This window comes from Artemia sp. Qi Xiang Cuo, chromosome 15, assembly GCF_049724085.1.
Source record: "Artemia sp. Qi Xiang Cuo chromosome 15, ASM4972408v1, whole genome shotgun sequence".
NCBI lineage: Eukaryota > Metazoa > Arthropoda > Branchiopoda > Anostraca > Artemiidae > Artemia > Artemia sp. Qi Xiang Cuo.
In genome coordinates, this window is record NC_142808.1 from 9565457 (window position 1) to 9589386 (window position 23930).

Genomic DNA, 23930 nt, shown 5'->3' on the forward strand with positions numbered 1-23930 from the left:
GCAAGTAAAATATAGGCTAATATTATAGATACTTGTTTAGTAGCTTGATTATCCTACCCTTAATTTGATGCGAAGCCTGCCATGCAAGGGAAATCTTCCCAAAGTCTAAAAACTGGATGGTTTCCAATCAGGTTGACCCAGACCCGATCCGTACGTCATCATTGGGCCTAGCCTACCCAGGTGCTGGGTCAGAGGTAACAACCCGGTGGTAAAAACTGCCTACGGTACTGCTGTTATAATGAATAGTAGAAAAGGAGATGAACCTAAACTGAAAGTGGTAGTGGTGGACCTGAAACCAAAAGTGAAGCAGGATTTTTAATATACAAACACCAATAAGGTAATCTGCTGTGGATACACATTTTGTGAGATCAATTGGATACCATAGGCTTATCTTCCAAAAAATTTTTATAAAAAGTGAAACTAAATTTCAAGACCTACAAAGAAACTTGACTAGGTGAGCTTTTCAACCTGTGCTCCTTCTAAAAAAAACCTCTAAAAGTAAAAGCAGCGACAGACGACGGTAAAATCGTTACCTGGATGATCTTTGAAATTTAATAACTTTCGACAAGTTACAAAACCGGTATAAAGCTTGTGGGTCAAAGAAAATCCTCGGTCGGGTATTGTATTAGTATCGAAAGTGCTTTTACACAAGCATATCTGAGAAGGTTTAAGGTAATGGACTACTGAACAATTACCAGGTTTAAAGATTTTTTTTATGCTTGTTGGGAATAGAGCACATCCTTAAAAATGTAGGTTGGGTGCAATTTTTTTTGGTCTGAACTAAACAACTATAGCGGAATTCTTATCTCAGTACGTTCTTGAAATCATTTTTGATTGAATTCTCAGAATAACTTCCAGAGTAACAATCTAGTTTATGGTCTCTTGTGAAGTAAATATGTGCAGTAATTTTTTTACTTCACTCAATTCAGAAACATTTGATCAAATGCATTTTCCGATTTACTTCAGTTTAACTGCATCTCAGATCCCCTCCCTCTTACACCTAGACATAGCCCAAGGCTATCTCCTAAGATTCGCTGATTAGTTTGCATTATTTCTTTTTACTTATTTCGCATCGTCAGTTCATACTCACTAATAAGATAGCTAAGAATTAGACATGTCTTTAGAAATCAGAATTTCATCCTGAATTCAAATTCAACGTTCATTTGCACCGAAAATGAGCTTTGACGACCCCCCCTCCCTGCCTAATGTGCAAATATATACCCTGCATTGTATATATGCACTGAATTATCCGTTAGTCACTCTTTTCTTCCAAATGATTTAACAGTTTGTCAAAATAATGTCAAATTGAATATATACAATTCAGGGTATATATTGGCACATTAGGAGGGTGGGGGGGTAAAGTTCACTTCTAACGCAAATGAATGTTGTATTTGGATTAAGGATGATAAGTCTGATTTTAATTTCTTAGCTATCTCATGAGTGAATTAATCAAAAAATTTTTCATTTTATACTTCACTCCATTGAGAAACATTTTAGCTATTGCACATTCCGAATCGCTCTCAGTTTAACCTCATCTCAGACCCCCTCCCTCTAACGCCTAGACATAGGCCTAGCCATAGGCTATCTCCAAAGCTTCAGTGTTTTTTCCGGTTTGCGTTATTTCTTTGTACTTATTTCTCATCGATTGTTCATAAGGCTAGTTTAAAAATAAAAACAAATAAGCAGATTTGCATAATTAACCTAGGGCTAATTATAAGCCTAGAATGGGGGCTATTGAGAGGGAAACATGTTAATAAAACAATTCTTACTTCATTATATACAGAAAAATTATGGTTAGCACATTTTGAAAGGACTTTCACTATGCTTTACCCCCTCCCTCCTAATGTGCAAATATTCAGCCAAAATTATATATTTCGTATGTGTTCTTCCGTCTCTTGATTTCGTCAGCGTTGACTCAATTTACAGATGAAGGGGTTGAAACAAAAGTGACGCATGGCAAAATGCTTGAGAAATATATGATTTTGGCGCTATATTCAGATATTTGGGGGGTTTGTTGGTAAAGTATAGTGGAAACGCCTTCAAAATGTGTAAACTACAATTTTGTGTTCACACTATGAAGTAACAATTGTTTTCTTGATATGTTTCCTTCACAATAGCCCCAATTCTAGGCTTTTACCTAGGGCTATGCCAAGGCATCGGAGAGGGGGAGGACATGCAAGTTCGCTAAAAAAAATTATTTACATTTTTTTTGTGTGCTCTTTTCTCAGGTATAAAAGCATTCTAAATATAATATTGGTAATCCCCATAAAAAATCATATGTTGATTTTAAACAAAAAATATTTTTAGCCATGAACGGATTTGTGAAAGTTGCGCTTTGCGCGCTTTTTGTGTCATCGTGCCTTGCCGCGGAAGCAGATCCTGCAAAAAGAACAGTAGATAAAGTGGAAAAGAGGATATCTCCCGTATATCCAAAGAAACAAATTTCTAGAGACGGTGCACATCATCACCATGATCACCATGGACATCACGAGTAAGTGTTTTGTTAGTCTTTTTTAGTGTTTTTGCACTAGACACCAAAATACATTTTAGAGTTTTTTTAACGTTCTATGAAGTTATGCGGACCTCTATGGCTCTATGCTACATACTTGCAAGAGGGGAATTCGAGGTTTCATCTAAAATTATTCCGGACCCCCCTCCCCAGTTATAAAACTAGGAAAGTCATGGCAAAAAATTCCTCTTTCCACATTTTCGAATCCACTAATAGAATAAAGGCTGTAATCAGAAACATACACTCTTAATTTCTTCTCGGGAAGGGGTGGGTAAATGGTAAAAACAAATTTTACTTAATAATCTAAATGATAAGTACTCATAATTTTGGTTTGGATTTGGGAGGGAGTGAAGCACTCTCCAAGAGTAAGTCCTTGTCTGTGACACCCATCCCCTAAAGATTTGCCTGTTGATATCTTGATTTAACCCGTAAAAACCTTGGGAAACGCCCTATTTCGGGTTTTTTCTAGCTTTAAAAGTTGTTCAGTTAGGTGAGTGGAATATTAAAGAACTCATTTAATGCTTAATTAAGGCCAAAAACAATTTTTCAAACTCTCACCTCTATCTTTTCCTACTTGTAGGGCTTTAAATATTCTTTGATGTCTTATCAATCCAAAAATGGCCAACAAACCGAAGTCCCCACGGTTTGTTCCCACGCTTGAACTGGCAAAAATACCGAAGCTTTCCCACGCTTGAACTGGCAAAAATACAAAATTGGAAAATTATCAGCTACTAAAAGTACAGAAAAATTGGTTTTTGCTATAGATTTTGCATAAACATTGGAAATTGTAGTTCATGACGAAAAACAGTTGAAGTTTTAAAAATTTTATTTGGGAAGACTCCGGCTCATTTCCAGACTGTGGGGGGGGGGGGGTATACAGCTAAAACAATTTTTTCTATAGCTACCCTGGACTAAGGAGCTATGAAAAATACAAAATATAGAAGTTTTATGAAGTTAAAAAAATAAAATTTTGTTTTTGTGCAGTTTTCATATTTCGGTTACAGAATTAAGCGATTCTTTTTACACAGTTTAGGCGAAATAATGTTTTTGTGGCTACACAATTTAGCCGAAATAGCCGTTATAGACATCTGAACCAATATTAGGCAAATCCCTCCATGTGTGAAACATTTTCTTTGACATATATCGTCAAAAAATTATAGGCAAACAATGTGCCCAAGACTAGCTTCACATTAGGACAGACTCAGCCTGTCCTAAGGCATTCTATGGATGTTGTCTTGGTTTTGGCTGTCTTTTCTTGATATTTGGCAACCACGCAAATCTGCGCCTTCAATCGAGCCCATGATTACAGCAGTGTCAATAATGAAAAGAATTCTTTCCTGTCAAATCGATTTGTTACCCATTCGACTTTCAGTTTGCCCGATCTAAAACGTCATCTATTATTTCCATTGATTCAAACCGTCTTTGGGACGGGGAATTAGTTAAAGTATTTTCTGTATACCTGAAATTTGGCCGTAAGAGAAAAACTATTGCCTGTGATTAAGCCAATTTTAGCTTTTTGTTATGACATATTACCCGGTAAATTAAAGAAAAAAAAAAGAAAGAACAGTCAATGCTTGTGAGATATGTTGCCTTATGTTAACTTTTGTACTTTGTTCCCCGTCATACTTTATTTCACTCATGTTTTTCACCCTAATAATTTTGTTTCTAAAGCGTGACTGCTGAATCTAAGGTGAAATTAGCTAAGAATTAGTTTTTCAGAAATAAATACGTGTTTTAGATTAGAAAATATGACCCGATGAAAATCGCCCATCCGATGAAAAAATGGGCGAATTTTCGGTTCGTTTTTTGGGCCACAGTTGAAGAACCCTTTCCTCCAAACGAAAAAAAATATTCCCAATAAAAAAATCTTCCTGTTCATTCAGTGGCAGAGCTGAACTATTTATGCTCTTTCTTTAAATTTCTGTGCAACTAATTTTTTTTATGTGCATAATTCACGCTCTAATACCGTCTTGCTTAAAACATGTTTGCTCGAGATTTCTTTGAGTACAGGTGTGCGTCTAAAGTTAAAAACTAACAATTACAAAAAAAAAAAACAATAGAAAAAGCCAGAAAAAGCAAAAAAAAAATCAAAACGAGAAGCAAAACAAAAAAAACTATTTTCAAATTATATAATTAATTCCATATGATGGAAAAAAGGAAAAATTCCCTGTTCTTTATTTTGTGGTCATTGAAAGAGTCTCTGTCGTATTACCCTTTTTTTTATAACCCTTTTTTACCCTTTTTTATTAGAGTCATATTACCCTTTTTACCATATTTATGCCCATATTACCCTTTTTTTATTAGAGAGACGTGTAAAGTTGTTCTCTACTACTCACAATACTAGGAGTCGATTCTTTACGATATTAAATAAAAAAAAACAAGTTTTTTAAAATGAAAGTAAGGAGCGACATTAAAACTTAAAACGAACAGAAATTATTCCGTATATGAAAAGGACTGTCCCCTCCTCAACTTCTTGCTCTTTACGCTAAAGTATTTTATTGTTTTAAAAAATCAATTTTTGAGAAAGAGTCAAACTTTAGCATAAAGAGCGAGGCGTTGAAGAGGGGACAGCCCCTTTCATATACGGAATAATTTCTGTTCTTTTTAAGTTTTAATGTTGCTCCTTACTTTCAGTTAAAAAAACTTGTTTTTTTTTATTTGATTTTTGAACTTTTTTGAATAAATGCAAGTTTTGATCTTGGCTCACCGTGCATGAATAATTAAAACAAAATTTTCATATTAATTTACTTTTATTTAGTTAAATGACTTTCTCGAAACTTGTTTAATTATATTTACGAACGTTTTTATTAGTAATAAATATACGTAACTTACGAATTAACTTACGTAACGAACTTCTATATTCATATATTTTTAATTTGTTTATTAGGGGGTTCGCCCCCTATTCAATACCTTGCTCTTTAAGCGAAAGTTCGAATTTTGTTCCAATTCTTTAAAAATGACCGAATTAAATTGGATTAAAGAGCGAGGTATTGACTACGGGGTGAACCCAATCATATATGTAATATTTTCTGTTTGTTTGAAGTTTCGATGTTGCTGCTATTGCAGTTGAAATACTTGTTTTTTATATTAAATTTCTGATCTTTTGTTAAATAATGCTGGGAAGTCCGGCGTCCCCTTCATAGCAATGTCCCTTCCCCCATGAAAACTTCCTTCATGGAAAGATCCTCCCACATAACCCCCGACCCAATCCCCCCCACTACCAGGAAAAATCTCACCCTGAAAACGTCTGTATACTTCCAAATAACCAGTACTATATGTTAACATTGGAAAAAGTTCATAACTTTCAGCCCTACCCCCGGGAATTTCGGGGGATTAAGTCATCCTAAAAGACATACTTATTATATATTCGAACATGCTGAACAAAATGGTTATCTCAAAATTTTGATCAGTTGACTTTGGGAAAAAAATGAGCGTGGGAGGGGGCCTAGTTGCCCTCCATTTTTTGGTTACTTAAAAAGCGCACTAGAACTTTTAATTTCTATTCCAATGAGCCCTCCCACGATATTCTAGGATCACTTGGTCGGTACGACCACCCCTGGGAAAAAAAACAACAAAAAACAAATAAACACGCACCCGAGATCTTTCTTTTGGCAAAAAATGCAAAATTTCACAATTTTGTAGATGGGAGCTTGAAACCTCTACAGTAGGGTTCTCTGATACGCTGAATCTGATAGTGTGATTTTCATTAAGGTTCTATAACTTTTAGGGGGTCTTTCCCCTTTTTTCGAAAATCAGACAAATTTTCTCAGCCGCCTAACTTTTGATGGTTAGAATTAATCTTAATCAAACTTATATATTTGAAAGCAGCATTAAAATGTGATTCGTTTGGTATATCTATTGGTATCAAAATCCCGATTTCTAGATTTTCTGTTACCATTGAGCTGTGTTGTTTCTTACTTAGATTTCGTTACCACGAACTGTTTGAAAATATCTCGTTTGTAAATATTAGTGTTTGATAATACGATTTCTTTTTTATCTGTTTTCATTTGTGTTAAAATCATTGAATTGAATATTTAAACAATCTTTTGATTTAACTTATGCGATTATTTAAGTTTAGTGTTTACCCCATATGCTAAGAAGTCCGAAGACTATTTTCCAGTTATTTAGTTGCAACCATAATATATTTTCATCCACCGGGATTTCCAACTCAGAAATTATTTTAAGCTATTGAGACACGAAACACCTAAAAACATAAATCATCATAGGTTTTCAAACCGCTTCTTATTAGCTAAAAATAAAAATAAAAAAATAAAGCTCATCTCTTCAAAGTCTGAAGTTACTTTTGTCATATTAAACCTTAAGCGGACTTTAAACATTAAAACTTTATACATTAAACCATTAAAAATTAAGCGAACTTCAAAAACCTTACGCAGGTTGCCCTTCGATCACTTTTGACTCTTAAAAAGGAGACTAAAATTTTCAACTTCCAACCCAATAAGCCCCCTATGAAGTTTATACCACCTTTTCGATATGATGTGCCTCTGGGGGAAAAATACATCGAAGCCAAAACATGTTAAAGCTAGAAGGCGGGGGGGGGGGGGTAATAAAAATTCGGGTTTAAATTTAATACCTATTAAATTATTCTTGCTCTTTTTAAATATTTAATAAACTTTTGCAAGCAGGGTTGAAAATATTGCCACAATTTCCATACAATTGTCACTAACATTGTCTTCTTGTTGACTAAAATCTCTACTTTTTTGGCTAAAACTAAAAATACAAAAACCCATCTCTTCAAAGTCTGAAGTTACTTTTGGCATACTAGAAAATACCTATTAAATTATTTTTGATCTTCTTAAATAGTTAATAAAATTTTCCAAACTTGGTTGAGAATATTGTCACAATTATTGTCTTTTCCTTAGCCAAAAATATTACGCCAATTTTAGCCAAAAATTTAAGCCACTTATTATTCTGGAATGTTTGGCCCAAAAAGTAGAGCTTGATTTAGTTTTTTTTCTGTAATTGTTGACAGTTAGTTGTTAATACTTTTGATTTCTTATTATACATACTTATTCACTACTTATGACAATAGCATACAATATCCTTATAAATTAACACAATTGAGACTCAGCACTAATGAAGACATATTCTTTCATAGAGCGGCCCCTGCTTATGGTGCCGGACAAGGTGCTGCTGGCTATGGGTCTGCCCCACCTGTCGATAATTATGCACAAGCTCCTGCTTACAATGCTGCTCCTGCTGTACCTGCACAAGCTTCATATAATGCACAACCTCAACAAGCTTATGCAGCATCTGCTTATCCCGAACAAGGATCTTATTCTGCACCAGCCCAAGCAGCTGCTCCATACCAAGCACAACCTTCGTACAATGCCCAACCTCAACAAGCTTTTGCAGCTTCGGGATATCCCGAACAGGGAGCCTATTCTGCACCAGCCCAAGCAGCTGCTCCATACCAAGCACAGCCTTCGTATAGTGCCCCAGCTCAGCCAGCTGCCGGATATGCTGCACAAGAATCATACTCTGCACCACTCGAAGCAGCAGCTCAGTACCAAGTAAGATATTTGTAACTATGTAACTTATCTCTAGCATAATGTCTAAACCCCGTTTACAGTTGCTATAACGATTTTTTAAGAGATTTAAACCAAACTCTAGCCAATATTTATTTTTAAATTTCGCTAACTCATTTTTGTCAGCAGCACAAATTATGTTAGAAAAAAGTAAAATACTCTTTGTTTTAACTTTTGAAACAGCTCCAAATTGAGAAAAATATATAGCCGGCTACAAAGCTAGACTCTCCTTAATGAATTGTGAAATATGCCAGGGTCAAAATAAAGTATTTTAGCCTAGCTGTTAAATCTTTAATTACTATATTCAACCAATTTTACAACAATTAACAGTTTTCATATTGTATTGAAAAGAATAGAAAGAAAAATAGAAAATTTGAAACTTCTTATTTGCACCTCCTTTGTTTTTTAAACCAATTAATATTAAGAATTGGAGTCATTTATAAAAAAAAATGCATACATTACAAAAATACTTAAAGACTATGGCCTGCAAGGGACTTAAACTAGGACAGATAATAAGAACAGGAGAAAGATTATTTTGCCAAAATCCAGGATGAATTGAGATAAATGTGTATAGGAATACATAAAGACATTTTTATTTACTTATAGAGAAATTGCACTCTATATTTCAGATTTAATACCCCTCCCCCCCCCCTATCCCCTAATCTCGGTATAGGTCATATTTTAACCAGAAACTCTTCCACAGATGCGTATCAAAATATCCATTTTTACGCGCTTTGCAAAATTTTCCACGAACCACCCACTATGAAAAACCACAGAACAGTTTTGTGAAATGTCATGACCTTGTGGAAATGTATGACCTTGTGCCATATATTTCCTTGGAATGCATGGCTTTGTGTAAACAGTCATGACCTTGTGGAAAGGTAAAGCTTTTTTCCTTTAAAATTTCTACCGCAGACAAGTCTTGGTATCTGAATTTTTCAGGAGGAACAAATAACTGGTTCTAAAGAGACATGTCAAAAAAACTGATTCCTCTAAGAACTTTAAATTTATACAGAATTGTAACATCTACTAAATATTATTAATTTTTGCACTCAATGGTTGGAATTAATTTATCGATTCAAGGATTCAAATTACCACACAAAAGTAGCAGTTTGTTCCTCAAATAAAATTTGAGTTTTCACGCCATTTTTTCTTTCCTCAGCAAGCGATTCAAATACCAACGTCAAATTACATTACTTTCTAAATTGATAACCCCTCATTTTTTAAGGAAATTTAGCAAATGGAAATTGTACTTGTGTCTTTTTTTATATAATTGTATGTTTTGTGCACGAATAATGCTATTTTTAATAAAGTTTGACAAAGGTACCATTCAGTGGGTCATTTGGAAGGAATGCTAATTATGTGAAATGTGTACAACCTTCAATGGAATGTGACGCTGGATTTCTCCATTCCGGTTTTGAAATTTTGACCCAGCAGTGACCTACATTTACAACAGATAGTAGAACAGTTGAATACGTAATGGTGCACGGAAGAAAAAAAAATTGGGAGCGTTTAACTTGCCTTACTACAATAAGATATACTCAATAATTGAATAGCTGTAAAAAAAAAGGGCTACCTAGATCTATCAGAATATTCTAAATTAAAGGAACTGTTAATGAACATAGAAGTGTTAATACTTCGATAGGACAAATAAGTTAACGCTATGCTAAAAAAAGGAAATTTGAAACTTGTGTCTCTGAGAGTGCTTTCAATGTGCATGGTCTCTTACACAGACCTCCTCCGTATCTTCAAAATTCCCCCTCTTCAGCATTGTTGTCTATCGGTTTGTCATCCAGGGAGTTCTACTCGCTGGAGCGGATTTAGTTTAGAGCCGTGATTCCCAAGGTGGGGTGCAGACCCCACTGGTCAGGCATGGCAATATTTTGGTCAGGGGTGTCGTTTGGAAGGGAGGCAGGCGTTCCCCCAATAATGGGAAGGAAAAAATTATTAAATATCCCGTGCCCCTTGACTATCCGGATATGGACTCCTCTTGCCCTCCTCAATAAAAATGCTGGAAATTCGCCCCTGATTTTGGTGGGTCATTGGTAGGACGTTCACCCTTTGGCTGACTATACTTTACAGCCATAGAATTAAAACAAAACAATTTTTTCATGTAAATGACGTCAGATTAATATGCATTTAAGGGGCAAAAAAGATATATGATAGCATTGCAATAACGTCATGCATTGTATAAAAGATATTTTATATAGACACTATTTTTCATTAGCATAAAATATGCCTAGCGGACGACCCCCCCCCCAAAAAAAAAGAAAAAAAAACTAAGGTAATGGTGTTTCAAGCTTATTTCAGATGAACACAAGTAAAATTTTGAACAGCAAAATTTAAATACCACGATGGGGGGGGGGGTATCAGGATTTTAGAAATGATTAGGGAGCCTAAGGCTCCTTGTCTGATGTTGGCTGGAGATTTTAAACTTAATACCTCCCTTGAACCACTATATTCACCAAGCTACCCCTATCATTCCCTCAGACCTAGACTCCCTTGCAAAGTGCCAGTCCCTATTCCTAAAGTTTATTTATTTACCAATAAATACAGATTGAAATACGATGCTCTTATTACCCCTCGAAAGGCTCCATGGCCAGAGATACAAGGGGGGGATACAACAACCACAAAAAAATCAATATAAGCAACAATTTTAAAAAAGGAAAAATAGCCAAACAACACATAAGATTAAAAAGAGAACATACCTGAGGCCTGGGAGCACAGTATATAAATAATAGATATTAAAATAATAGATATTATCTTATCGTTATACAGTGCCTAGGAGTCAAGACGCAGAGAAGACAACCATACACCATGAAATAAACACTCAGGGGTCATCAACTCCTGAGAGGAAAAAAAAGTGTTGCAAATTGTTCCAAGACATGTGAGATAATATGAACAAACCTTTTTTTTGTACATTGTTATAATTCTGAAGAGCGAATGTAATTATGTCCAATAGTATTTTAACTTGTATGGACTTCGTGTTGAATTGAGTGAATGGACTAGTTGTTTTTTCGCTACTGTTTGTATAATCACGTATCAAAACAAAAGGAAAAAAAACTAGGTGTTTTATCTTGTTTGTGAGTTTTCTTTTAATAAAAATGATCTGGACTTCAAAAAAGTTCATAAGAAATCTGAAAATTTTTACGTTTCTGAATATATTTTCGAGCAAAATAACCGATTCCAAAAATAAAATCTAAGCGATTGACTAACACTAATTGTGTCTATCATTTTAGTTAATAGACAAGCCAACTGCCAAAATTTACCTCAGGGAGGGACAGGATTATTCAAAAGAGTAAACACCAGGGAAAAAATTAAGAAATTACGGAAATAAGAATCCAAATCGTAAAAATTCTTGAGTGACTGCTGGGTAGGTACCCATTTTAAGTTCAGGGCCGTAGACCTTAGGGGCGTCTTATTGTCCCTTCTTAGAATATTTTTCTCTTTTAAACTTCCATTTGTCTTTGCTTAAACTTCCCGGGAAGCTTCCAGCTGTAAAGATGACTTACTGCATAACCTAACTGACCTAATGATTTTGAAAATTTTAATAAATACTACAGTTCTAAAAAAATTTAAGCTAGAGAATGTTGCAGAAAGAATTTTTTTCTAGACTGAAATGACCTGAATTTGCTCTACTTGTGGACTGATAATCCAAACTAAACATAATTCCGATAAATGATAACAGTGTATTTAGCGCGTTCAATTTAATGCCACTAAATTACACTTATGTTTACTTAATTGCATTCGTTATAAGTACCTGCAGTAAGACACGAAAGAGTTAGGAGCAGATAAATTGCTTGGTTCTAAAGTTTTCATTTCCCGAAGGGAAGCGAAGGTCTTTTTAGGTTCATCATCATTATTTCAAGTGATTGTTCGTTGATTCAGGCTCCTTACACTTTCTTACCCTTAAGTTTTTGCCTATGACCAGATAAACCTAAAGGTCTGCCTTAAGCTAAACTTGTAGTACTCAATGTTGGAATACATAGATCTCATTTATGAAAAAAATAGATATATACTATATAATTTCGCAATTCATTGTTTAGGCACACGGGCCAATAGTAGCACAATAGCAGGCACAGTGGCTTTTGGTAAATCTTTGTCTGGCTAGGATACTACTATAGTAAATTCTACACTATGTGGGTCAGGTCTTAAAATTGGCAGGTTATTTTCTCACGAATTTTTTTTTCTTTGCTGCGGTTTGGCAGTGCCTGTCAGATAATTCAAAAGCTACTGACTACTGTTAAGTTGCTGGCAGCATTTTTTGGGTCAATACTACGCCTCTGGGTATATACAAAATATGTACTCGAGTATTTACATCAATGTAAGGATTCTGTTTTTTTGCATTTTGTTATTCATAGTGTAGTGATCCAAAGCCACAATGAATGACCTAGCGTTAAAAAAAAATTGTTGGAGAATGAGACATATAATAACTAAACATAGTTTTGTGTAGCTTTTAATCATGACGGTACATCCTGCTTTAAGGATTTATTTTTAGATCTTATTTATCTATTTATTTTTAGGCTCCAGCTGCAACTGGGTATGATCAACCAGCAGCATACTCTGCGCAAGTTCCAGCTGCAACTGGATACGATCAGCCAGCAGCATATTCTGCACAAGCTCCAGCTGCTTATGCTCCAGCAGCTGCTTCTTATGATGCCCCAGCTCCAGCTTATGGTGCTCAGCCTCAGGAGTACCATGCCCCAAACAATCAAGGATACTACTATTACTACTATCCAGTGAAAGCTGGAAAGAAAGGAATCAAGCTTCCCAAAGCTTCATTCCCAAGCTTCAAAGGAATGTGGGACGGAATGAAAGGCCATGCCAGTGGCTTGTTTAACTCCTTTGGCGGTGGTAATACCTATGCAAAACGGAGGTCAGCTGATGAGGACACAACTTTAATAGGTCTGGGAATTACCAGTATTATTCTTCTTATTATTGCATTTGGACTTCTTATTTCAGTACCCTTGATCGATATTACTACAGATGATCAAGTTGGCCAGGTTTTCTATAACGTTAATCTCGGTGGCCTCGGTATTCCAAATGCTTCCTATACTAAATTGAATATCCAGGGTCTTATAGGTCGTTCCATCGGTGGCTTCCATTTGAGCGATTATTTCACACTGGACACACTGAATTCACTAGCCAAAACTGTTCTTAAAGCTTTAGTAGAAGTAGAAGCTAAGCACAAAGCCAAGATATAGCAGATTGTACAGTTCATATATCCGGGATGGGTCTGTGCAAGCTTAGACAGGTTGTAAGTAAGCACTTCTTCTGCTTTACTTTCCACTGTCAAAAACAACAAAGAGCAAATTAATTTTGAAAGGCTTTCTTGTATTTGAAAGCCTATTCGTCAAACCTTTGTTGTGTAAATCAATAGCTAGAAGAGCAAAGCTATTTCAATTGATCAATAAATAATTTCAATTAATAAGAAATAAAGAATCTCTTTGTTGGTTTTATTAAAGGAATCATGGATACTTAAAGCCTAAAATTAATCTGTTGTATCAATGCATGTATATAATATTTTTAGCATTTAGCCTACACTGTATTGATTGCACTAGGTTTTAAGTATCTTTTTCCGCTGAAGTATGTGTCAAAATCTGTTAAAGTTTTTATAAAATACTCAAATTAAAGAACTAAGTACAAGAAGTTGATAAACTTGCTTTCCAACAACTGAAAACCAAATGTCCGTTTCCGAGTGCTTTTAATAGCATTCCCCTCAGCTTTGTACAAGCGCTTTAAACTTAAAAATATAGTCTGAACTTCGTATTTTTCACCCTTTCTTGGAAAAAAAAATTTAAAGAAATAGCAAGGTAGAACGTATTTACCACTTTCCAGACTTATGAACTTCTTGTACGGATATTTTTAGCAGTGAACAGCTTCCGACAAGACTTCAGATTCATCACTTTTGTATATAGATTACTCACTATATTCTATCTGAGCTTAGCTTCCCACAATCCCTTTGTTCTTGTAAATTATTGAGCAACATAGTTTCCTGGGAAAGAAAACATCACCGAATAGTGTACATATTTTTTTTTTCACATGTATATAGTTACACTTCTGAACATAATTGGTATTTAGTCTGGAATAATTTCTTCCCTGTTTGATATGGCCCTTTATTTAGTCATCAACTTGACTGATTTTATTTTTTTAAATTATGATTTTTTTTTTTATGAGAACCACTTAATTCAAGCTGGATTCGTTATATAAACAGGCAAAGTTTTCTGACTGACTAAGACCTATTATGTTCATCTGTTCAGTTTTAACTGAACACCCAGACTGGCACCTCCTCTTGGTGGCACCACCCACTTGATCCTCCTGGTGTTTCTTGTTCTTTTTTTCACAGGGCCTTGCGACGCTGTACATAGCTTCTTTCTCATTTTGGTAGTTTTCTTTTTCTCACATGTATATTTTTAACTTAGTAAATTTGGACTATCGTTTGAACTTGATTTTTGAAAGGATGTCTTTTCTATCTTCTAGTGCGTTCGTTTGGTAGAAATTTACTACATTTATTTATTTTTAAAATACTGCTTTCTTTAAGCTTTTGTTTTCTTGGTAATTAAATCGACAGTTAAAGTTACTAAAACCAGTAGCCTGCAAATCCATTTTTTCAAATAACGTTTATATATATATATATATATATATATATATATATATATATATATATATATATATATATATATATATATATATATATATATATATATATATATATATATATATATATATTGATAGAATATATATAAAATACATTTATAAGATATTTATAAATGCGTTTGCCTGCGCTGGCAAATAGCGCTTTGGTCCTTATTATTGAGATTTCAAAGTTAATAATTTTGAAAAATGTTCTAATTTGAAGTGTTTACTGGAACACAAAAACGAAAAGGCACGTGTGCGGATATGGTCCAAGTTGAGAGGGCTGGGGTGCAATTTTCTAGACAATTAAGACGCAAAACGTTATACGTTAACGTTAACGTTATACGTCACGCAAAACGTGACGCAAAACTTAAAACGTTAACGCTTCCTGCAAAAAGAAAAAAAAGTACAAAAAATGCTTTATATGTTAAATATTTGCAATTCTTTCAAATTTCAAGTTCAAGGTTCCATGGTAGGTATTTGTTTACTGTCTTTAGTAATGGTTCATGGGACATTTTCAGCTTAGAATATTCCTCTTCTTCTCTACGGGTGTGCGCGTGCACGAGGTTTGTACATTTTAATATTTCATTTGTATATATTAGGGCAAATGCTACTGTTTCAGTGTGTCCTGGTTTGAAAAAAATACTATCGAGAAAATGTGAAATGCTGCCAGGAACAAGATGCAAAATATTACCATACTCATCATAATAGAAATGGCTTATGGGAGCTCACTGGAGGATTCAAATTTGACTGTCCCTTATTTTAAAGTCATTCTTGGAAGCTTTGTCACGGCCAATGACGGATGTGTTTCCAAAAACTTATATTGATTTTCTTGAGGAATTATGTCCGTAAGCGTTAACTCACACCTTAAAAAAAAAGGTTGAAGTAAGTAATTTTGCATGCTTGAGATGTAGAGGCTAAGACAGCGTGGCAAGGGTACTGAATGTAAATTCCTTTATTCCTTTTTTTCTTTCTCCTTCTTAATTTATAATATCATACCAGGAGTCTCAAAATGAAATTAAAACCGCTACTAATCGTAGAACTGTAAAATAGTGATCAGTCCTAAAAATTTCTACTTAAGAATCTAGCCAGCCAATGTTTTTTTTTATGGAAAGGTAAGCTTCTTAATTGTCGAATAGATCTCCAGAAAAACTAAGCCCATTGTAAATATATCTTTTTTTAATTTGAAAAGAATAATTATCTGTGGTTTGAAATTATAATTTAAAATTTTCTTGAAAAAAAAACGGCCCATGTCAGTTAGGTTACATCCTTGACAATGAAAGAAGTTTACTTTGCAAGGAATAATACCCTATAAAGTATAAAAAAAAACTTTTGTTTCAAACTGGTTGAACTAATTTGGTATTCAATCCGAAATGAAATTAATACCATTGGCAAAAGCATAGTTAATTAGTTATTAGATTTCTTACCATTGTAACAGTTTGATAATCACTTGAATCTTTAGGATAATGTTTGATAATAATCTAGAATCTTAACCCAACTAGCATTCTTCAATCTGTTTGTATCTGTGGATCGGGAGTTGAAAAAATATTTGTCTGAGGAGCTAACCATTTCGCCACAAAATTACCCGTTCAGGAACCAAATTTAGCCCTATTTCAAAAGTATATTTAGCATTTATAAGGTGCAATTTTTTTTTCAAAGTTTTTAATTGAATCCCGAGTCATCTAAAGTCATCTTCATGGTGAATTAGTTATAAGGTAAAGAAGCTAAATAATACGGAATTGTACTTTACTTCCCTACCGGCGATGCTGATCTCCGTCTCATGGCCCCTCAGCAAGGAAGTGTAATGGGTGGCTGGAGGTTAGCCATCCTGTGCTTTCGCACACCCTTCCTGTTTACCTTCCCCATGTCTCTTCAGGCACCAATTCAGAGCTGGGTCAACTCTGGCTGAGCTCACAGAGTCACGCGGCTGACCCCCTTTTCCAAACGAATTAACCAGCGACATCAGGACTTGAACCCCTGTCCTCACGGACAAAGGATTTCAAAAGAGTAGTATGAAAGCATGAAAAAATTATAAAAATTATAAAATAATAAAAAAATTATAAAAATTAAAAAAATTATAAAATAAGCATGAAAAAAATATTGACCTCAGAATACTGATCATTTTTTTTAAGAAACTAGTGCTGCCTAGCTCCTTTCAAAATTTAGTTGAGTACATTTTCTATGCCTAAAACATTTTCTATGCCTAAAACATTTTCTATGCCTAAAACATTTTCTATGCCTAAAACATTAGCAAAGGCAGCAAAAGATTAACAGAACATTTTAATCCCCTTTTTCATCTGATAGTTGATATTTGATGATGAAAACCTGCGATGCATTTTTATTTATGATTTTATTTATCATATGATCATATGGTCATATTTATTTATGATCATTTTTATTTATACATTTTTATTATGCATATTTTATAAATGATTTTGTCTAATGTTTGCTCTATGGAGTTTATCGATTTGGTGACTGAGCCTTTGGAATGAAGTTCAGCACATACAATAAAAGGCCGTATCCTGTATTTTGGTTCGCGGGGGAAGGGGATAATTTTTTCTGAAAAGCTCATTAAAATATTTTATGCATTTTTGTTATGTTTTTACTAGTCGGAAAAAAATTCGGAGGGGGGGGGCTCAGAAACCGTACTACCACCCCCTGGATACGGCCTTGCACAGAATCTGGTCTATATAACTTTTTCTTGGCTGGCACCGGTCCACAGACAACAGGTTGAGGAACAAAGCCTCAGGTGAAAAAAGGCTCATCTGGTCAACTCCAGTTCTGTATTAAAAAGAAACCATAAATTTGAAGTCTTCAAATTTTGGACAAAAATAGTTACCAATTTCTAAAATTCAGGCTCAAACACAAAGGAAAAAAATGAGGAACAGTAGTCTACAACAGTAGATTGAAAGTAGCCTAGATTGAACAGTAGTAGAAAACAGTAGATTGAAAGTAGCCTAGATTGAACAGTAGTAGAAAACAGTAGATTGAAAGTAGCCTTGTCAGATTTGACCTTATGATCAAGAATAACAGTTCAAAGATACTGTCACACCTGACTCGTTTCCTTTCCTACTACACAGTTTCCACACTTTTCCTTTGATGTTGCCTTACCAAGAAACTCCTTTGCCTTACCAAGCGTTAAGATAGTTCAGTGTATAAGCTAGGTGGTTTCAGATCTAAGCACAATAAATCACCTTATGTGTATAGTTGCATATTATTGAAACAAATAAAACAAGTCTTGTAAAACTATTTAACTTGAGTGGTTGGCTTCGGTTGAAGTTAATTGACAAAATATTTTCTTGTTCTTAATTGAAAAAAACCATCACTCTCTGGAATACGCTTGTCTGAGAGAAGATAAGTCTTTCCTAAAAAAATGTTTATTTGTATTGTATATAAGCTCAGTGGCGGATCCAGGATTTTTAGAGGGGGGGAAGGTTGATCCGATAAACTTTCGTTATGAACAAGTTTTATTAATACAAACTTGAGCTAATTAAGTAAATTACACTACTTTAGATTACGCTAGGGGGTGGGGGTTGCGGGCCCCTCAGCCCCCCATCCACTGGATCCGCCACTGTATAAGCTGCTGATTTTGGATTTTTGATCTTACAAGTACTTTTTTTTAGACAAGTAACATTCATTAAGATTAGATTAATTTATTTCAAAACGACCTAGTTAAGCATGATCAATAGGTGACCGCCCATGGGAAGACATAAATGCACTGTTACTGGACAGTTACCACAAACTATTAAAACTTGCTTAAAAAATAACTTTAAAGTTTCTAAATAAATTTTAAATATCTTTTTAACACAAAACAGAGAAAAACTGATAACAAAAGAAAAAAAATGATGAGATATATCTTCAATCTCTGAGTCATGACTCTTCACCCCCCTAACAAAATTCTTTACTCCTTTTAAACAAATGCTGGTGTTCAGCCGCCTTAACACTGTCTGGGAGGGAGTTCCATAGTCCATGGCCTAGATGTTTCATTTGAAATCCAGTTTGACTTCGACTCCTATGCTCAGTAACCAGATTATTAGCATTCCTTGTATAATAATCATGACAATCATTATTTTGTCGAAAAAAGTCTAAAAACACCGATAGACACACTTTATGCAAACACTGGCAAGTAAAAACCGGAGTTTGACCACCCATATGTTCAAGGACCCAAGGACCCCAAGGGAGGCACTGGTCAAGGACCCCTCCCATCTCTGTTTAGCGTAAAACCTGGAGATAATTTTCTTGTTTGCTCTGATGAAATTTTATTAATTTATGCATAAAATACCAGCGTTACCACTCCCGCATAAAAAAAAGAAAAAAAAAGGAAACTGGGGTTGTCGACGAAAATTCGCTTGGAAAAGATATGAATTCAAGATAATTAAAAATAATAATTAAAGATAATAGTAGAATTAAAGGTAGAAGATAATAATTTTTGTGTTTGTTCTGATGACATTTTATTAATTGACGCCTATACCAGACATTGTTTCCACTCCTGGATATAAAAAAAGAAAACCTGAGTTTACCGAGGAAAAACTGCCAGTGAAGGATAATAATTAAGGATAATTAAAATAATAATTAAAGATAATAATTTTCTTGTTTGCTATGATGACATTTTGTTAATTGATGCCCAAAATACTTGACAGTGTCACCACTCCTGGATTCAATAAAAGAAAACCTGAGTTTACCAAGGAAAAATTGCTTGAAAAAGATAATAATTAGGCATAATTAAATATAATAATAAGTATATAGATATAAGATAATAGCTGTATTGTTTCCTCATGGAATTTTATTAATTGATACCTAAAATACCAGACAGTGTTACCACTCCCGGATGAAAAAAAGGAAAAAACTGAGTTTGTTTGGCCACGAAAAATTGCTTGGGAAAGATAATAATTAAGGCATTTTTGTAACTAGATGGCAAGTTGATACAGTAATATTAGAAGTTGTCACCTATTAGTTATTTATTAATATTTTTTTCTATTACCAACAACATTAAGTTAAGTCAATATTGATATTTGTTATTTCTTTTTAGTCCAAAGAGTTTAAGGATTGTAAGTGCGTACGATCTGTCGTGTATTTCATGAGACAAATAGAAAATTTGTGTGATGATACATAATCGTAGTTTTTAGTTTAAATTTGGAACCAATGAACCCCGCAAAACTTCCATGTCATCACCCATGAAGAAATGTAGGTCATAATCACCTATGAAGAAATGAAGAAATAAAGTCAATATACTCATGAAGAATGTAGTAATTTTCGTTGCAAAAAGAAATGAATTTTTTTTTCGGTATAAAATCCTCTTTTCTTTCATAAAACCCAGACACTTTTTTGAGGTGGAAAAATAATATTAATTTATATCTCAGTCAGTTCGTCTTTAGACCTGCCCTAACCTCCAAACACTTAAAATAGACCAATCAAATCTATTTTTAAACCTGATTCAGAATTAAAACTTTTCATATCAGACAAAACACTGGTCAATCTACTACAAATGTAGCAGATCTTGTTAATAAAAGATTGACAACTCAAAGCAAAAGTTTGAAAAAAATACAGAAGTAGAAAAAAGGATTTTCATTTTTCGGTAGTTTAGAACTTTAGTTTCTAGTTCTTAATCTTTTAAATATCTCACATATAATTATTTTAAACCAAAGATAATGATAATGGACAATATTGAATTGCGCTGAAATATACTGATCAAATAATAAATGTTGAATAACGTAATAAGATAATATAATAAGATAATATTATTGAAATGTTAATGTCTCAACTTAATGCCAAGATGAAGAGACGTTGTGTCACAAAAACCTAGGGGTATAAAGGCAACAATTTTACAAATAAAGAAAAGAATTATACCACTGTCAAATATCATTCCTGTAGCATAATGCTACAGATCTTTGACGTTTCAATATAATAATAATATCTATAGTAATTACAATAACTCAATTATACTGATTACAATTATAAAGATGATGCACAAGAAAAACAACTATAATTGCAATAACAATATGATTATGTTACAATTAAATACTCAATTTAATTCAGTTTATTTATAACCTGTCAAAACAAAAAAGGGTGTAGATCCCCTAAATGACAGGGTACATAAGGGAAAAAAATAAAAAAGAGAAGAAAACTTATACACTGAACAAAAATAAGTAATTTTTCAGTCATAATAATCATAGGCATAATCACATATCATATATCATAATCACAAGATAATCAAGAAACAAATCAAAACACATATAAAAAAAAATCATAACCCAATCATAAAAATCATAAAAAAGAGGACCAATCATGATTTAGTTTACTGGCGGAAGATTTAAATTCTTTCACTCTTCTATCTATAATTATGGAAGGAAAAATGAGCTTAAATTTTTGGGACAAAAAAGACAAATTATTACAAAAATATTACAGATAATTTATGATCTTATATGAGCTTTAGGATCCTCTTGTACGCGTAGAACATTACTTTTGTTTTAACTATTTTTATTTTCTAAGTTGGCATATTAATATGGTTGTTTCTTTACAGAACGACGATATAATTATTAATTTAGCAAGATCTTCCTACTTAACCATCATATTAATGTGTTTTTATCATGTTTTTATGTTTTTAATATGTTTTTAGCATAATAATATGTTTGTTTCTTTACAGAACGACGATACAATTATTAATTTAGCAAGATCTTCCAGTGTTCCTACTTAACCAGGAGGCCGTGAAGAGGTGCTTTGCTCACAAAAGAACTCAAGTGTATCAAAGATTAGTCAATTTTGAATATCGGGAACTTGGTTGATGTGGTTAAATTATTTTAATTTATTAATTTATTTATTTATCAGTGTTTTCTAGTTTCGTGAACATATACCAGTACTTCTACCAGTGATTCGGCAAATACTCTCTTACAAACTAGAATTACATGTCAATAGTTTCTTCCTTCCGAAATTCAATACAAAATCATCTCTGCTTTTGCTGTTTTCTTTTTCCAAGTCAGATCTTTAATAATTGCCGAAGTATTCTTTTTTTATATCCTTGCTGTTCATAATAAATGTTTGTTTCTAAACCTGTGCAAAGAACACAGCTTATGCAAGATCGTTTTTTACCAAATATTTTCGAGAATATCTTCTTTATTTCAATGTCATATCACAGGGTGCAACTCTTTTCAGTACTTATGCAGCTCCTTCTACAAACTTGGAAAAACAAAAATGGGAACCATGGCCCACTTTCTGGATTTTGAGAAGACAAAATTTTTAAAATGGGGATATTCAAAGCCGAAAAATAAATTAGGATTCAACAAAATTACCCATTGATATTCTAGGAATTTTTTTATTATCCGGAACTGAAAAAAAAAAACAACAACAAAAAACAAACAATAACTCAAAGTTCCCACAATTTTTCTGACTGACATCGTTTTCAGTGCAATAGGGCTTACGAAGAGCGATGTGTCTAACGTGTATTTTCCCCCCAGGGGTCTTAATATAAAGTGGATGGTCTTAAATGGTTGAGGACGAGTCATTCAGTTGCAAATTCTGATTCCTTTACTGGTTCGATGATTCAAATATTAATTGAACAGACAATACAGATTGCTCCTAAAATTTCCAATGTTATTTTAAAAGTGTTATTTTAGCAACAACTTTCTTAAAGTCGAAATGAAATAGAATCAAAATGTAAAGTTTAGACTAAAACGTCTCTTTTTAAGAGATAGCAAAATTAAATTGAAAGTCAAAAATGTAATTATTCTAGAACGTATTTTTTTTTGTCCCTCAATATTATTAGTGACAGGATTTTCTTTTCTGTTGTTGTTGATGTTTTCAGAGGCAACGCTACAGCATAGCTTATAGTGAGGGGCCATAAGCTTTCATTTTTTTTTGGCAAGAGCCACATCATATGGAAGGGGTGGTCGTGGAAACTACGGAGGCGGCTCTTCGAATTGGAAATTGAAACTTCTAGCATCATTCTAAAGGGTCAAAGTAATCAGGGGGCAGCTATCCCCTCCTCCCATTGCCCTTTTAGTGGCCGCCCCCCCCCCAAAAAAAATCTGGTCTAACCTAACCAATTTGTTTAAAATAGTCTTAAGATCAAAAATATATATCTCTGGGGATGACATGATTCCCCACAGTCCATGGGGCAAGTGCTGGGTTATGCTAGTTGACCAATATATACATATTGGGCATGTTATTGGGAAAAGGAAGATAATTTTGATCCTTCGTCTCCAAAAAAGGTAAAGGTATTAAGGTGAAACTTTCAGGAAATGTTAAAGGAGATGTTGAAGAAAATCAAAACATTTTTTCAATAACTTTACTTTAACCGCTTAAAACTACGACTGCTTGTGACTGTGACTGCTTGCAGCTTTAAGTACGACTATTTGTAACTGTGAGTACTTCTGACTGTGACAGCAATTACGACTACGTTTAACTGAAACTATTTACGATTGCGACTACTTGCTTCTATGACTGCTTGTGACTACAACCACGACTATTTGCGACTGCTACTACTTGCGCCTTCGACTGCGATCACTTGTGGTTGCGACTACTTGCAACTGCGAATGCAGCTAATTACAACTGCAACTACTTGCGATTGCGACTGCGACGATTGCGATTGTGACCGTTGCTATTTATGACTGTGACTTTTTAAGAATGCAACTGTTTGTGACTACGACCACTGGCGACTGTGACTACAAATACTTGCAACTGTCACTGCTTTCGACTACCCTCAAAGTTGCAAGTGTGAAACTTAAGGAGGCAACTATTTGTGACTGCTTCTACTACTTGCAACTGTAGTTACTTTCAACTATGCTTCTATTTGCAATTCTGACTGCTTGTGACGGTGACTTCTTGCATGTGTACCTGCTTTCGACTACAACTATTTGCAACTTCAGCTGCAACCTCTTGTGACCACTACTGCTCTGATTGCGACTAATCCTACTGCTACTACTTTTACGACTACTTCTGCACTCCTACTACGATTGAACAAAATCAAAATGGTTTAAGTGCATCTGCGTGGTCAAAAGAGCTTGTCTGTAACATCTAATGAATGGTTAAGTTGAAAATTTCAAGGAATGTGGACGAGGATGTTGAACTAAATTAAAATACAATAGTTGTATCCAGGTGCTCGAAAGGGCGTATCTTTAAAATCTTAGGAACTGATAAGGGTATTAATTTGAAGCGCTCTTTTAAAGGTGAGGGGGATGTCAAAATAAGTCGAAAGGTACTAAGTCCATCCAAGTTGTCAAAAAAATCGGATCTGCAATATCAAA

General features: G+C 34.1%; 1 protein-coding gene across 3 annotated transcripts; it reads left to right on the plus strand.

The window, feature by feature from the left end:
* Window positions 1–247: 247 nt before the first annotated feature.
* LOC148943303 (uncharacterized) lies at window positions 248–21737 on the plus strand. Of its 3 annotated transcripts, none has more exons than XM_089101627.1 (5): window positions 248–337; window positions 2308–2491; window positions 7626–8040; window positions 12579–13312; window positions 21335–21737. In XM_089101627.1, the coding sequence occupies exons 2-4, from the start codon at window positions 2310–2312 to the stop codon at window positions 13257–13259; spliced, it is 1278 nt and encodes a 425-aa protein (XP_088957753.1). In that variant the 5' UTR covers window positions 248–337; window positions 2308–2309; the 3' UTR covers window positions 13260–13312; window positions 21335–21737. The 3 variants fall into 3 exon arrangements, with proteins under 3 accessions (XP_088957753.1, XP_088957755.1, XP_088957754.1); XM_089101629.1 differs by having other exon boundaries at window positions 334–454; XM_089101628.1 differs by lacking the exon at window positions 248–337 and adding an exon at window positions 540–672.
* Window positions 21738–23930: the final 2193 nt, after the last annotated feature.